This window comes from Halichoeres trimaculatus, unplaced genomic scaffold (assembly GCF_033239565.1).
Source record: "Halichoeres trimaculatus isolate MK-OKI-2021-1 unplaced genomic scaffold, fHalTri1.1 fHalTri1_scaffold_22, whole genome shotgun sequence".
NCBI classification, from domain to species: Eukaryota; Metazoa; Chordata; class Actinopteri; order Labriformes; family Labridae; genus Halichoeres; species Halichoeres trimaculatus.
This window is the reverse complement of record NW_027437200.1, coordinates 12,810,330-12,826,815: the sequence shown is the minus strand read 5'-3', so window position 1 is coordinate 12,826,815 and position 16,486 is coordinate 12,810,330. Positions and strand designations below refer to the sequence as shown.

The 16,486-nt window shown below is 40.3% G+C and overlaps 1 protein-coding gene across 8 annotated transcripts in view; it reads right to left on the bottom strand.

Annotated features, from left to right (window-relative positions):
* The window catches only part of LOC141811190 (sodium/potassium/calcium exchanger 2-like), a 58,421-nt gene extending 42,889 nt beyond the window's left edge, over positions 1-15,532 (bottom strand). For 2 of the 8 annotated variants that reach the window (XM_074699151.1, XM_074699148.1), the window contains exons 1-2: positions 15,156-15,530; positions 12,959-14,026 (exon numbers count right to left, since the gene is read on the bottom strand). In XM_074699151.1, coding sequence (XP_074555252.1) covers positions 12,959-13,849 — 891 coding nt within the window. In that variant the 5' untranslated portion in view covers positions 13,850-14,026; positions 15,156-15,530. Of the gene's footprint in view, positions 1-12,958; positions 14,027-14,788; positions 15,088-15,155 lie in introns of those variants that run through there. The other 6 variants (XM_074699150.1, XM_074699144.1, XM_074699145.1 and 3 more) reach the window with 6 other exon arrangements.
* Positions 15,533-16,486: the final 954 nt, after the last annotated feature.

Genomic DNA, 16,486 nt, shown 5'->3' with positions numbered 1-16,486 from the left:
AGCGTGGCTGATGTTTAGGGTCAAAAAAATCCCCTTGAGGAAGGAGTTGGACGCTAAAGAGCCACTAGTCCCAGAGCACGTCCAACCATATGTGCTGTCTCAATCTCATGGGATGCATGTGGAACAGACATGTCTGTCTGTCTGTCCGAGTGTGTGTGTGTCATTTTATACGCCCACCAGATAGGAATCTTGGTGCCCTTCACATGATGCTTTTACAGTGCAGCTACATTAGCTAATTCGACCCCCCGCTTTCAAAAATAGCCCCTGATCGATGTGGCTCTCTGTTTCTTGCAAGCATTGACGTTTCACCTTCAGGCTCTCCCGTGGAAACAAGGGGAGCAGCAATCTCTCAATTCAACTTTTCCAGAATTGCTTTGCAATAAGGGCTAGTGTTGCTTGATCTGGAGTATTTATACATCGGCTTTCTTTGCTTTAAGATATGAAATAGATATATATGAATAAAACTGGTATAAAAACACCAAAAGGTCTCATTTCTACTGGTTTTAGAGCTAAAATTACCTAACAGTCCGAGCAAAATCGAAATGGTCTCAAATAAAGAGGGCAGCTTAAATGGACCTAAGGTATTCAGGTCTTGGTTGTTGAACTGGAATAAGCATTCATTAAACATTAATGTCACAGCCTTTTAAAGTACAGCAGCTTTTAACAGTCCAGCAGTTCCCATTGCTGAGATTAGATGGGGTCTTGTGTAACCCATTAAATGAAACTGTCCTATTCACCCTGAATGACTTGTCACCAAACTTCATTTGACCTGTTTTACCTCCTGTGTTAGAGACATCTTCAGACTGAATCGGGAAAAAAAAACACAACTAAGAAGATTCAGTTTAGACAGATCATGTCATGCTTATTATAGCCATTTTTCCTACATCACCAGGGATGAGAATCAAAAACTGTTTCCAATTGAGAATCGAAAAGAAATCGTTATCATTAGCCTTCATGCTTTACAATTCCCTTATCAATTCTTTACACTATATCGAAGCTCCAGGACCATCGACTAGTCTGCTGCAGCTATCTTAGCTTAGCAGTTAAATAAAGTTTCCCAAGAAAACTCTGATTCAGGATTTTCAGCTTGAAGTTTTACTGAAGAACTGAACTCAAAAAGAAATGTACATTACTCTCTCACAGGAGATTCCTATTCAGTACATTCAACATGGTATAAATCTCCTTACTTGCCAAAAACAATATATTCATGCTAAGATATGGGAAATTGCACTGATTTCCTGGCAGTTCGCATTCATCGGTATAACTTCAGTTTCGAATAGAATTTCAACTTTCATCATAGAAACATATTACAATTACTGTTTGTAAAAAAATACTAAAAACACCAAATGTCAAATCCTAACAGGCAAATGAAAGAAAATTTATGTGCACGCGCACAGCTTGCTTCATAACTATGTCAGGGTTCCAAACAACTTAGAATACTGCTAAAACCACTTCGAGACACTAGATGGCCTACTTTAGTCAATAACATAAAACAAGACAAGACATGCATTTTTACTTATTTCTATATATTTAAACCTAATGTTATCCAGATACAGTGACCAGTTACATATTTATTCACTTTAAACTCAATTTAATGTTGTTGACCCTGAATACCTGTAAAGCTACTTTTTGTTCAGAGAAAATGCATAAGAGGAATTGATAAGAGATTCGATTAAGAATCAGATTAGTAAGGGGATCGTTATCGATAAAATCATATCAATGCCCATCCATATATATTACGCCTTGTTCCTTTCTTCTTATTAACTCCAAAAAGGTACAACATGTAGCCCTGGGTGAAGACTGTGATGGTGAGAAGCAACCAAATCTTTTCAGACAAAGAAACAAAGGAGCACAGAAAGTCTTGAGCATGTTGAACAGCGAGGTGGTGGTGCTGTCCATGGTACTGCAGGAAGGACTGCTTTTCCTGAGCCTGAACAGGAAACAACCCTGACTTAGCATTTACTCAGAGAGCTTTGGATTAGAATGGGAGGGTCAAAGCCATCAAATGAAAGCAAAATTTGATTTAAACTTACTTCCAGAAATAACTCTGCTTATATGATGAATTTAAACAGAAAAAGCTCAGTAGTCTTCAACTAACTGTTACAAGTTATCTCATCACTGATTAGACTGATTAAAGAAGATGTTCTTTTCAGGAAGGTTTTTAGTGCCACCACACATTCTAACAACACATGCTTCAAAACAGTAAAACCAGCATTTCTCTTTCACTAAATATCAGGGGTGCACCAATCACAATTATCTGGCCAGTCACCAATTTTTTAAAAAGCCTGACCTGCTGGTACTGATTTGGGCAGATGCTGATTTTTATTTTTTACCACTGACTTAAACAACCAATAAAGTGTCATGAGTTTTAGGTCTCAGAGCAAAAAGCAACAATGGCTGGGTGTCAGACCTTCCTGTAGGAATATAAGATCAGTTTTATATGTAAGGATGGGCCGAACACCAATCCCCCAAAATTAAGAAAATCGGCACCAATCTATCGGTGCATGACTACTAAATATGGATGAAAAGGCCTGACAATTGAGAAAGAGGTAGATCTACACTCGAGCTTTTAACCAACAGCTGGTGTCACCAAAAGAGGGTGAGTGGCAGTGGAAGCATAGAAACAAAGTTCAGAGAGTGAGCTGTGCTAACGAAAACAAAAAACTGTGAAACAGGAAATAAGACGTGTCAGTAATAAGCGTTCAAATTTTGATCTCTGTTCAATGACTTTCTTTAAATCAGTATGCAGAGGAATTCAACTTTTGTTGCTTTAGGGCTACTAAAGATATTAGTATTGTTTAATTTTTGCAAGCATTAAAACAAAGTTTAAAATTTTGAAAAAAAAACATCATGTAAAGCAGTTTAAAATGCGTACCAAACACCCAAAACATGGGCCACAGCTTAGTCAAAACCTAAAGACAGCACTCTCAGGGCTCAATCTCTTTATCTGTTAAGTAGTCAGAAACACTCTACTCTGCATGTGTAATGGTCTTTGCTGAGGCCAAAAATTTGACAAGCTTCATTGTGGAACGTATTGTCCAAGCAGCCTTTGTTATGTTTTATGACAAGAGCACAAACTGTTCATGGCAGAAACAAAAGTGAGGAGGCAGTAAAGAGGCACCGTGTGCTCTGACAGGAACCGAGGAGGAACCATATAGTCCAATAACTTAATGAGGACGACATAAAAAGCCATCATCAGCACCTGAGATGCAAATTATTATTACACACATAACTACACCACAATTAATTCCACTGATGCAATTAAATTAGACGTAGACAAAAGGCCTAACAGTATTCATGTGGTATTAAAAGACAACAGGAGAAAGAGGGTGAAAAGAAAGCCCTACAGCTCAAAAGTCTTCATCCATATTCCTCAAAAAGTGACACAGTCGTTTGATTGACCTGTTACTTCATTCTGAAGACTTCCTTTATCTGGAAACACAAAACAACAAATCACCATCTGGGTACCCACATCCCTCGATCGACGTGGGGGCCACAGCTGGAACGCATGATAAAACTTGGACTCCTCATCACCATGGTGAGATCAAAGAAGCAGTCTTTCTATTTTTAAATTATTGCCTCTGCTGTTTCTATATGAGCTCAAATGCTCTGGGCTCTCTCTGTGAGGAAACTCATCCTGTTTGTCTGTACAGAGGAGTGTGCAGTGTCCAATCGTAACGTCAAAAATACAGGACAAAGACAAGATTTGCTTCATCACAGCTTATCTTACTACTTCCCCCTCATCAAACTTGCTTCAGCAGGTGCTTTTATTTTGTTGTTCCTGCCTATCTCTACGTTACCTTGAGCCTCCCATCACAACTGACATCTTCCTCTTGTCCATTCAACTGAAACCAAGGTTACAACTTATCTTTCAAAGTATAAAAACGTGACAGCTCCCACTAGTTTATAGAAAACCACAGTTCAAATCAAGGACATACTATTTGAATGACTGATACAGCCCAGATAAAAGTGCTATCAGGCGTACACTTCTTATATGCCTGCAGTAAACGGTGATATTGAGGTTTCTGAGTGTCATACAAATGATGCTTTGTATTTAAAATGAGCATTTCAACATGATTTCTGAGAAGTTAGCTTGACTACTGCATTTATTTTTGCAAAACCAGTTCAACCAATGAAAAAGAAGCAATCTATGACAGATGCAGTTTGTAATCTGGTGGGAGTTCAGCAGTGCACATTTGGATTTTGCTGGAAATTAGGTTGACATCCGTCATAATGGGAGATAATCCGGCGAACACGTCACATACGACTAAAATAAACAGCCAGTGACGGAGATGATGCAGTGTACCCTGGCTTTTTGGTGTACGAAGTGGGAGTTTAGCGGGATTGGAGTGGATAGAAATACAAAAAAAAGTAGCAGCATGTTCCTCTGGGTTGTGTGTGGTTGTGTGTGTGTGTGTGTGTGTGTGTTTAAAAGGTTTACACTTGTGATCAAATGTTCAAATTCACAGGTAGAGCACACAAGCAGTTTGCCCCCCTGCATTGAAACTGATCTTTAAAGTGCATCCTGATGGAGGATCTCGCCTCTGCGACACTATTTTTAGCCTGGAAATACATCAGAGGTCACACCTCACATTTCAGCAGAAGCAACATCTGCGTGATACTCCCTGGCTTATCCAACAATGACGACAGTAGGCTTCTTACCTAAACTCCTGCCTTCAGTAAGTACACAAGTCTTTTTTTAAGTATCCTACACATACTTATCAACCATTTATTTGCTGAAATGTGCAGAGAAAACAGCCAAACAGATTTTAAGCATCTAGATTTTAGATAGTAGAAATACATAATCTTCAAACCAAGACTTTTTTAGGCATCTATGAAAATCTTATTGAAACTAAACCCACACAATTGTTGAGAACATTAAATCAAAGTCTCAATATTCTGTTTTTCAACATTCTTGGACTTTGGACACATGCCCAACCACATTTTACTCATTTTAAGTGGTTAGCGTAAGGTGAGACACAAAAACACTGACTACACTGACTACAGTAACAAGCTTCTGATTTGATCACAGATTTAATCATGTAAACTGTTAATGTTTTCAGATGGAGCTAGGATCTTTGAATGAAGAGACACTCTAGGAGAAATGACTGAGAATGGATAGCAGCTGCTAATAGCACCAATAGCATCTGCTCCGTCTTAAAGTCTATGTTATTCTGGGGTTGATTCACGTCAAATGTGACACAAATTTCAGTTTATACCAGGCTCACTTCATGGAGCTAGCTTGCAAAATGTAGCCACTTCACGTATGGATATGTTATATTTAGGTAATCCCAGATGGAATTATTATTTTATCACTGACAGTTTTGAGCAAAACAACCTTTCTAAACATTGCGGCACAGTTAGAAATGTCTTTTCCTTACTTTATAGAAGGAGTATTTGTTTATCAACAACGGAAGATGTTTGCGTAACTTGGGTGCAGAAGCACTGTGGCGTATAATGGTTTGGCAACCGATGTGGAGGAATTAACCACCAAAAAACACATTTTTAAACTTAATGTCATGACTGACGGTAAAATGCTCCCAGGTTGGTGAAATAGCAGCAAGTGGACAGAAGAGATCAGCAAGTGGACACATATTAGGTGGACGGACGTTTTTAGCAGAGAAACCTAGCGTGTACCCAGAGCTCTCGATGCTCATGACTGCATTATCAGACTGTGACAGACCAGGATGTAAACATCGGTTCATAATATTCCCTAATTTTACTTTGGTCATAAAACCTGTTTCTGTTAATCACAAGTTATAGGTTCACTCATTATTTACTGTCCATATTGAGCCCATGTTTGGTCAGAACCTCAGCCCCAAACCAACTTTTTCATTAAATAAGCAAAGTCAAATCTGTATTTTGAGTATCAGCCGTTATTATTGCTTGTTTGCAGTCAAACCTGGTTAACTGAGGTTGGATAAAGAACACACATTTAATAACACACATGCAGATGTCGCTGGTGTATCAGTGTAAAGTGTGACCCTGTTAACTGATGACTCTCGGCCATTAATCACTGCCATCGGCTGAAAGTCACCAGTTAGCATGGTAGCTATAAACGCCGAAACACCGGTTGCGCTGTAACGGTCAAAACTTGACAGATGTTGCCTCTATTGTGTAGTATTGTTTTTGACAGATGTCCACAGAACAACAGTGCATTTTGATACTTATAACAGGTTGAATTTAGTGTTTAAAAAGCGCTTACTCGTCTGAATGAATGGAGCTAAATGCTGCCTCTGCAGTCGAGATGCGTGCGCGTCTCTTTGGGAATATTCATGCTTCAAATCTCCACAAAGAAAAAACTTGTGGAAGCCTCTTTTCCATCCATGATAGATTATGGTGATATACTGTATGTATACGAGACTCGATTCAGTGTGTCACACTTCTCTACGTTTCATTTCAAATTCACTATGATCTGGTTGGTTGGACATAACTAAGCATTTGTAGAAATCAACACTATGTTTATATGGAAAGCTTTGCTGAGTTAACTCCCAAACACTTCATCAACCTTCAATCAGCTTTAGTTGTTGATATCTACGAGCCTTCAAGTGGTTGCTTCTGAATGTTCCCATGGTTTTTGACAAATCTGGGCAAAATAGCATTTCTTGTGATCAGCATAGTCTTGGGAATATCCTTCAAAAATCTCTCATTTTAAAAACACTCAAATCCTTTAATGATTTTAAGAGTATCATAAAGAATGCAGTAAAGGAGGAATGCCACTGTTTTTCTTGTGAGGCCACGTTCCTTGAGGAGTTTTACTGTTGTACTGTTTGTTTATGTACCATGTATCTGTACCTGTTTTATATCCAGTTTGATTTTGTACCACTGGTACGTTGGCCAGGAGATTTCTAATGTCAATTGAACTTCCTGTTTTAATAAAGGTAAAATAAAATAAAACAATAAGTAGACAGTAAACAAACACAAACAAGAGTTTTGCTCCGCATTGCAGTTTGTGGAGCATTTTATCCATGTACTCAGTGAATCAGATGGTGTCTTTTTTGGCTCATTTGCACAGATGCAAGAGCTGCACAACTCTTCAGTGAATCAGACACTCTGACATTATTACCATCACTGACAGACTCTGACCTCTGGTGTGTCACCATGATCATAACAAGTGGACAGGGGGCTCGTCACCCCTCCGTCGCTCATGACACCATAGAGCACAAAGTGCTGGCTAGTCTGATCAGCCTAAGCCAGTATTTTCAAAAGCGGCCCGTCAGTCCATCAGCCAAACAATGAGAGGCCACGAGATAACAAGATAATCCGGGGTCAGCCTGGTGAGGTGGTCACGAGGAGGGAATAGGGTGTGTATGATAAAAGACATAAAGCACATCCTCATTCCTAAATTCTAAAAGTTTAACTTTATGCCCTGTTGGCTGTGTAAAGATGGATTTTTAACAGGGTTTTAAGGGTTAAAAACAAGAGCTTTAAAAAGAAAAAGTCCTACTGACTGGAATAAAAAAAGGCTACTTTTCTGTAGTTCCTGTTGAGATGCCAGCATTGATTGGCCTGACTTACTGTTCTTTTTTTGCACATGAAAAGCAAAAGAAAAAGGCTGGACCAATGATTGCTTCAGTGGGACACCATCAGCATGCAAAGCCAACTCGAGTACACACACATCTGTTGCTTTTTCAGTGAAAAGAGCCGTAGCACATAGACTAACCACAGCCTTTCTATCTATTTAGACTCTTCACTGTGTCTCTCCAGCCTATAGTAAGGATTTACAGAGCGGGTGGGTGTGAGATGTGTTCTGATGATGCGGAAAAGACCCATTTGTGACCTTTTTTGCTCCCTCGACACTCGGTGTGACCTTGTGTTCAGCAATCAGACCTTTGTGCATCGACCGAGCGGACTCTGTCCTGCTAAGTCACTGACCATGCCACCAAGCTAAGGAGCTTAGGGGAGTGAACGTGCGACAATTAAGAACAGCAACACAGCAAAATCAAACCATCTCTGGCCTGTGAACCACTGTCACTCACAGGGTCAGGCTGTGAGACATGTTGTCACCGCTGACACAAATGCTGAGGAGGACTCGCTCCACAGATGAGACAAGATAACAGCAGGGCACTACATATACAGCCAACACAACAAAAACAATACATGTCTGACACAAGCTGCTCTTCTATGGATTCCTACAGAGAATAATTTCTGACAATATTGTAAAAATATCCTGTTTTCATTGGGATTACATGTTTGTGTTCTGTGTAAATCCCTATTTTTAAACAACAGCTCTTTATGACTAGTCTTCGCTGCCTTGACCACAGAGCTGAAAGTAGATCTAAATTAATGAAGGACCTGTCATGTGCCCAAGACACCTTTTGAACCCTGTATAGCCGTGAAAGTAATCTGACAGGCTGGGCTCAGGCACAGATCCCTTGTTGTGAGATAAACCAACAGCTCAGCACTCTTTAAATCAAGGCATTAAAAAACAAATACCGAAAACATCCATAAAACCAGTTGTGCTCAAATTTTTTGTCTGTTATCACTTTGAAGTATTTAATAAACACCTATTAAGCATCAACTATTTGCATGCAAACACTTAACTTAACAAATGAAGCTCTGAATACATCAAAATCAATTACATGAAGCTAACTACACCCAGATGAACTGATTCCGACTTAGTGTCACTAATTAAGTTAGCTAGCATAACTGCTGAAAAAACAAAGCGTAGAACGCGCAAATTGTGACTTTTTAAGTTAATGTAGTGAAAACATGGAGGAATTCTACCATCCAGGTCAGCGAGCGGCAACAACTGAGGGACTGTTGTTGAACCTTTTTGGTCCCTTTAAACCAAATGTCTGCTATCTACGCTTCCTAACTCAAAGCTAGTTGTATCTGCTTGGCCAGTAAGACACAAACTATTACTACAAAAATCCAACTTGATATGGTGCTAATAATGTGCTATAATAACAACAGATTTTGAATCTTGTGGCTAAAAAAAAAATCTGTTGTGACAATTTGAAATTTGGTTTAAGGCTGGAGAAATTTTTAGTTTAAAAGGTAGAGCTTGAAAGAGGCAGGGATATCCAGCAGTTATATAGTAGACTTAAGCACTTCCCAGCTTATCCGACCTGTCAGTGACATGAATGATGGCTCCTGTGATAAATATAAGCAGGGTTCTTATAAAAAAAACATCTTCAAACAATTTTTTGCACAACACCTTTCTTATTGTGATTCCATAAATTTCACAGTGACTTGCCAAATAAAAAAACACATGTAACTATATTTGTTAATGTTTTATCAAGAGTTAAGGTTTTGGTATGAAGATGTCATAAATAGAGGAAAGCTATTATAGAAAATTAAGTGTCTACAGTTCTACAATTTTACTTTGCAAAAGCCTTTGTCCAAAGTAATGTACAACACAACCAAGAACTTAGGCTGGACCTTGATAAGTGGGACAAAGTTCTCCAAGTTTGATTGGTCGCAGGTGCTGCCATCTACTGCCAGAAGAAGTGACAGGTATTTTGTTTTGTTTATTTTTTCTTAGAATAATAAAGCAACAAATAACCACAACTAATAATTAGGGACATCCCGATCCCATCACGTGATCGGAATGGGTGCTGGCACGTCATTTTTTAACAATCGGAGATCAGGGGAGAAGGAATCGGAAAAAGCTTGGAGCCTTAGTTCTTGTTTTTAATTAAAATGTGTATAGTAGCACATCATCATTCATTTTAGAATAGAACTTTATCTGTCGTTATAACAAGTACAATGAAATTGCAACCTTACTGTCACACATACAAGGTAATCTTGTGGTGCACCACTGAGAAGCTTTACTTTTATTTTGTTGATCCAACGCTGCACTAAGTGGGAAAATAGCTATATCCATGTTGGATAGAATTATACCTTCATTTAAATAAAATTTAAAAAACTCAAAGGACAACTTGTAGGAGTTTTTTTTTTTCTTTTTTCTTAATGCATTGCTGAAAGATCGGATCGGGAAATATTGGGATCGGGAAATATCGGTATCGGAAGATACTCAAAATAAAAAAATGGATTGGGAGCAAAAACGTGATCGGGACATCCCTACTAATAATTCAAAGTCAAATATGTTAAACTTTCAACAACCTTCTGCATTGTCAGTGCTAAATACTATGATATGGTTTATATAGGTCACTAAACTGCAGGTGCATTAACTCAACTAAGCTTTTCAAGAACAGCATGAAAACATCAAAAATCTATATCAATTTAAACTATCTAAAACTGAACACCCATCTATCTACCTGTCTACAGACTGATGTTTTGAAAGCAAAGTGCTTTTTCCCCTTTTCTCCTATACGTCAGTCTAAGTGCAAAGCATTATTGAGCGTTTAAGGCTGTGTTAACTGGGTTAGGAGATCTTATAGGAGGAGGCTAACGATTGAACTGCTGTTGAACAATGGCTTTAAATGGACCTTCCATCCACACTGAGACCTGACAGTGCTGCTTGTGTCATATTGATGATGGTACACCTCATCCCTGGGCTTAAAAAAAATGATGACACCTCTGATCTGTCAAATGATGGAACAGCAAGCCCTGATTCACTATTAAGCCCTCTGCCTGGAAGCTAAGGCATTATTTTAGAGAAAATAAGAGAGACAAAGCAATCTATTTTTATGTTCCCAGAAGCAGAATAAACAAGTTACACAAAAGAAACTTTTGGTGTTGATAAAAAAAGAAAAAGCGGTACAAGCTGTTATGTAAGGAGATAAAAGGAAGCGGTCGCAGACAGTGCAAAACTGACGGATGTCTCCCAAAAGCAGAACATCACACTGCTGTCCATGCTGCTCCAAGAATTGAATGTTGCATGGTATTTATAGCATGCATCGTTAAAGGCCGACTGCCAATTACCAAGTAAGCACCGTACACCCTTAATGTGACACCACAACACTGCTTCTTTCCCCCGCTGACTGCTTGTGTTTCTGTCAGTGCCTGCATGTTACACCCAGCAGGAACATCCCAATGCCATAACACACGAAATAATCTCAGGGAAGCCCATTTTAATCAAGTGCTGCGTTCAAGGGCATAGCATCAAATGACACCCTGTTGTCCTGACAATGCAATACCCTGCGCCCGAACTGTGACGTGTAGGGAATCGAGGACGCGTTGGAGCTCAGTGCTGACAGTGAAATGGTTGAAAAGTTCGCAGTTCAAAGTGGTGAAAGTCGGCTAAAAATAAAAAGACAGGAAAAAGGCCCTGCCATCATTTTAGCGGGACACCTTTATGAGTTAACTCACTCATCCTTGTCCTTGCTCTGCCATTTTGCTCTCCATTACTCATGTATGAACACACACACACACACACACACACACACACACTCTCACACGAAGGCCTGCTAAATTGCCAATTAAATCTCAAAATAACACTCCTGTCTTGAAATACACATGTCCCCACAGTGTCTGAGCTTGATTAAAAACTGCTGTTTAGATGATTATATTCTAATAATATTTGTGCCTTTCTAGTTTGATTAACCCTGTAGACCCGCATGAAAAAGGATGTGGTTATATTTAGCAAAATAACAATGTACTGCATCCCTTTTGCATCTTTAATTTATGTATTTAAACTTTTCTGAAGCAGGGTGCTGAGAGAAAGAGGGAGAAGAAGCTAAGTCTGCTGTGGGCGTCCCCATGATAGTGAGGTTTGATTACTCATTGTTTTTCCCCTTACTGAAAGCTCTTCTTTTTCCAAACACACACACATAAACACAAAAGGTTCCTAAGCCAAAGTACCCATAATGCATTGCTGCTCAAGGTCACCTCAGTCTTCTTTATCACTCAGCCTGGCCACCTCTTCTCAGTCTTTTTTTAACGCCCAAAATAAAATAAGTGTGATAGAAACAGAACCATCAGCATTTAAAGTTGTCACACCTTTTATGCAGATGGGATTATTAATGTTAAGGCTCGGCATCTCAAATAGGTATGTTGACTTCCTTGTGAGTTTTTTTCCCTTCTAATATTGTGGAGCCAGCAGTTTAAATATCCTTTATGTACTCAGAATAAATCCCAATTTAATTAAATCTTTACAATGCAACTTTCTCCAAATTTCATTTTCATTTCATGTTACAAAGAAATCTAAATCCGTCCGGATAATCTCTACACCAGTATCAAATTGCACTGCAGTGTCTTTTGCCCTCAAGTGTCATTGAGGGGGAGGGATGCTGTGAGAGGCACTACAGTTATTAGAACTGCTTTTGGCCCTTCCTGATTTACCGAGCAATAAAGGAAATAATGCAGCGACCTCGTACAACTCACCGTCTTAGAGCAAATACGGGGGTACACTTGCACAAACTGATCCGCAGCAGCAGCCCCTGTGTCAGCTAATAATAGTGATAATACAGGATTTTGTAGGAAGTCTTCAACCCAAGAAAAAAATAGCTCCTGAGATTTTCACAAGGATGTGTTTATCAGACAAGGACACAATTTAGAGAGCTTAACCCAGAATTACACATTTGACTCTGTTTTTATTAATCCCACAGTGGAATACTGTAGGGCCAGCAGTGTGCAGCGTCTCTTGAGCCACATGCACAGAAAGTGGTCGATGTGTTCGTTGAAAGATCTCTAAACTGGAGTCCATTCCTTTACAATAATTCAAGAAGTGAAGTCTCTAAAAATGTATGTCTGATATTTTGGACATTTGTGGGACAAACTTTGGTGTCACTTAAAAATGGTTGATGAGAGCCAAACAAGATGTAGTGGATTAAAAACCATGTTTCTACTAACAACATGGTTTCTTTTTGGCTTCACTGAAAATAAAGTCAGACTCTGTTGTTGCCTGACTTTATTTAAATCAGCTGAAAGTCATGTGAGAAAGGATGATTGTGTTGCAATGCGAGAGCACACACTGGTGGTTGAGTCTATTAGCCAAAAGCTTATTTCTGCACGTCTACTGTAACTTATTCTATAACTGACATTTCATTTAACACTGCAGAAAAAAAGACACCAGATAGGGAAATTTATGAGAATTAAGAACCCAACTCACCTTGGGCTGTACTTCAACTTCCACCACTTGGTTCTTGTTCATGCAATCTTTGACGAAGCCCTCCACTTTGCTGTTGAATTTCATGAAAATCACGTAGGCAGCGTAGCCAGACAGCAGCGTGGCACTTTCCCACACAGAGATGAAGTTATCCAGGAAGAAGATGATAAGCAATATCAGATCCAGGATATAGAAGGAGACATCGCGGAATAGTGGCCACCACGTCAGGTTGAGGATCTCCTTGGAGAAGATAGCGCACATCCCGATCACGAAGAGAATGTTGAAGACGGCAGAGCCGACGATGGTCCCAATGCCCACGTTGCTGTGCGAGATGAAGACCCCGATGATGGAGGTGAAGAGTTCAGGGGCTGAACCGCCAGCCGCCATGAAGGTAGCGCCTGCTACATCATCTGAAATGGTAAGCTTCTCTGTGATGACAGTCAGAGCTGGGACGAAGAACTCGTCACACACTATGGCTAAGGCGATGAACATGTAGATCATGCCAAACATGTGGAGGACCACCGCTCCTTTGCGCCTCTCTGCAAGGGTGAAAATGTCTCGAGGGTACTCCCCCTGGCTCTCATTGCTATCTGCTGTCGATTTCATGGCTATTGGCATGTCGGCTGATGCATTTGGGTCCGTCTGGGGTTGGGTGAAAAGTAGAGTCCTGTGGGGAACTGACTCTTGGAGCCTCTCCTCACTTTGACCCCCTGAGCTCCAGGTCAAGGCACTAAGGGAGACAGCACTTATGGCGACCAGGCTGAAGACGAACCCTAAGATTCGTACTGGTCTCAGCTTTTTCCGCAGACATCGGTGGGCCTGCCGCTTGCAGGCAGCACCCAAAATGGGCCTTCTTTTCTCTGGTGAATCCATGCAGGGCTGATCCGAAGCCATGTCTATGCAGCGTATCCAGTCCTTGCTCTCAAAGGCTTGGTAGGAAAAGGGGAGGATGGGGAGCGGGTTTTACCGGAGACAGTGCATGGTGTTGTCTGCAGGTTCAAATGAGCTGATGAGATTGTAGGTGCTTCCCTGGGTCTGGTTTGCCAAATGATGTCTTCATATTAGCCTCTGCTGGACAATGTCAAAAGAATGAAGAGCAAATTACTATTAACTGGGAAATAAACCCAAGAAATAAGCTTTACAGAATACCACTCAAATGAAATGGGCTTTTTGATGACAAACAGAGTACAGAAAGGTCTTTTCACAGATCCCACTTCTAAATGTGATGTACAACTTAACAGTTCAGTGATTTAAACTTTATCTTTCCCAACTTGTATAATGTGAAATATTTCTCCACAACAGATGTCAAACGCTGCTTTTCTCTTTCTCTTGTAATAATGCAAACAGACTAACCTTGACCTTTCTTTGTACAAATTAAAAAAACACAACAGATGGATTCACCAATAATCATTGTTGCCCTGGTAAAGTCAGCTACAAGTCAGGACTAATCCTCTTCTGCACACAGCCCAAAAAAGCTCTTTGTAGAGAGCAAATTCCCCAAATAACAGTCCTGCAGACATGTGGAATATTCAGCTTAAACATGCATCTCTCCTGTTCAACAATCTGGCTATGGCTTTAATAATTCCTACTACTACAGTTTCCATTAATAATGATTTAGACTTGAAATGACTATAGAGAAAAAAATAAGGATTTTAGTGTTATTTCGGTGAGCCTGTCAGTTGTGTCTATAATGTGGACTTAACGTTATCCGCGATGATTTCACAACGCAGCATGCAGCAAACAGTGTGAAAACTTAAATAGGCAGATGTTTCTGCTAGTCTGCCATTTCTAATTTTAACAGTGATGACAGGATATCAAAGCTAATGTTTTTACCTGAGAAAATCTCACGAAATGAGAAGGCCGACGCTTAACGGACATCACTTGGCTGCAGTCTGAAAATGGTAAGCGTTATGACGCTGCCTCTCAGGTAAAAGCGGACAAAAAATACACAGACTCTGTCCTGTTTGACTTTTCTGTGATGCTCAGTCCCACTGCCGTTACACGAAACGCCTTTTCTGACATACAGCCTCCACTCACAACTCTTCCCCCTGTCTGCCCTTCACTAAGCCTTCGCCCTTACAGCTGTATCATCACACAACACACGACAAACCATCATCCCCGACCAAAACAGACCAACATCATAGTTTCCGAGGCGAGGCGCGTGACGCGTGGAGAGGCGGCACGCGGTGTCATGCCTTACCTTTACCAGAGGCGAGAAAACAGCCGCACGGCACAGCAGCAGGTTGAAATTAGGAAATCCTCTCCGGTGCCCTCTCGCTCTCATTGAGCAAAATGTGACCGGTGTCCGCTTTCCGACGACAGAGGAGGAGCTTTGGAGGGAGGGGTGATGGTGGCGGGGTGGGGGGATGCTTTTCCAACTACGCTCACCTCTCTCCCTCACAGCAGCAGCACCAGCAGCAGCAGCATTCCTCCCGTCACCGTTGGGAGGAGGAAAAGAAAAACGCCCGACCTAAAATACCTTGCTAATGTAGCAGAATAATATGCTGGCCACGTGACCAGGGTGCTTTATTAATAAAGCCAGGTAAGCCAGGCAGACAGCGTATCCTACCCCGCTGGGTTCATGCCGTGGGGGCTTTAGTGATGTTGCACTTTGAGGGAGGAGTTGCCGTGGTTACACAGCAAAGACAGTGTTTCCACTCATTTTTTCTGTTCCACTGATGACGGAACAGGTGGATCAGCTTCAGCTCTGGTTTATGTGAACGCCTCAGGTCATTTCAAGGTTGTATGCATGAGGTGGTTCCCTTCCTCGGATTATACTGCGATGAGGGGCCCGAGCTGCAGCATTATCATTTATGTAATGCGTCTTTACAGAAAATAAAAATGTTTTATTAAAAAGATGTGTTTTAACAACCAGGGATATCACCTGCTCTCTTACTAAAAAATGACTGATATGGGCTTCCTCATTCATATACTTTCAATATATAGGTGCAGCTAGCTGCTGGTTAGCTTACATAAGACTTTAAACAGGCCAGTCTGGCTTTGACTGGAAGTAAATACATTTTTTAGGACCACAGTGCTTTCAGAATTGATCAATTTTTAAACCATCAACAGAAAAAGCAGCCACAAAAATGAAACTGCACTATTATTTATGGGTATCATGGTGGATAGCAAAAACCCCCTTAAAGTCTCCAAGAGCTAGATTTTATAAAACACAATATTTATTTATTTATTTCTTGGAATAATTAGACACAATAAAGCAACAATAAGCCATGTTTCCACATTTTTAGGACTGTTATTGTAGGCTTTAAGGGGCTTTGAAGAGTTTCTAAGATATACGTCTGGTTGTAACACTTTAAAATGTGATTATAAGCGCCAATATGTAAATGCTACTTCTTGGCTTCCTGATCAGGTCTGGCAGGACCAGATTTAATTGGAGTCTCTATGACAACACCATGCCAGCTGACAAGGTTTAGTAGTGAGAAGATAGATCTTCGTTTTTGCTCTGCTGTAAATGATTTCTTGGATTAATTTTCTTGTAACTGTGGACACTGGAGTCTAACTGTCAGACAG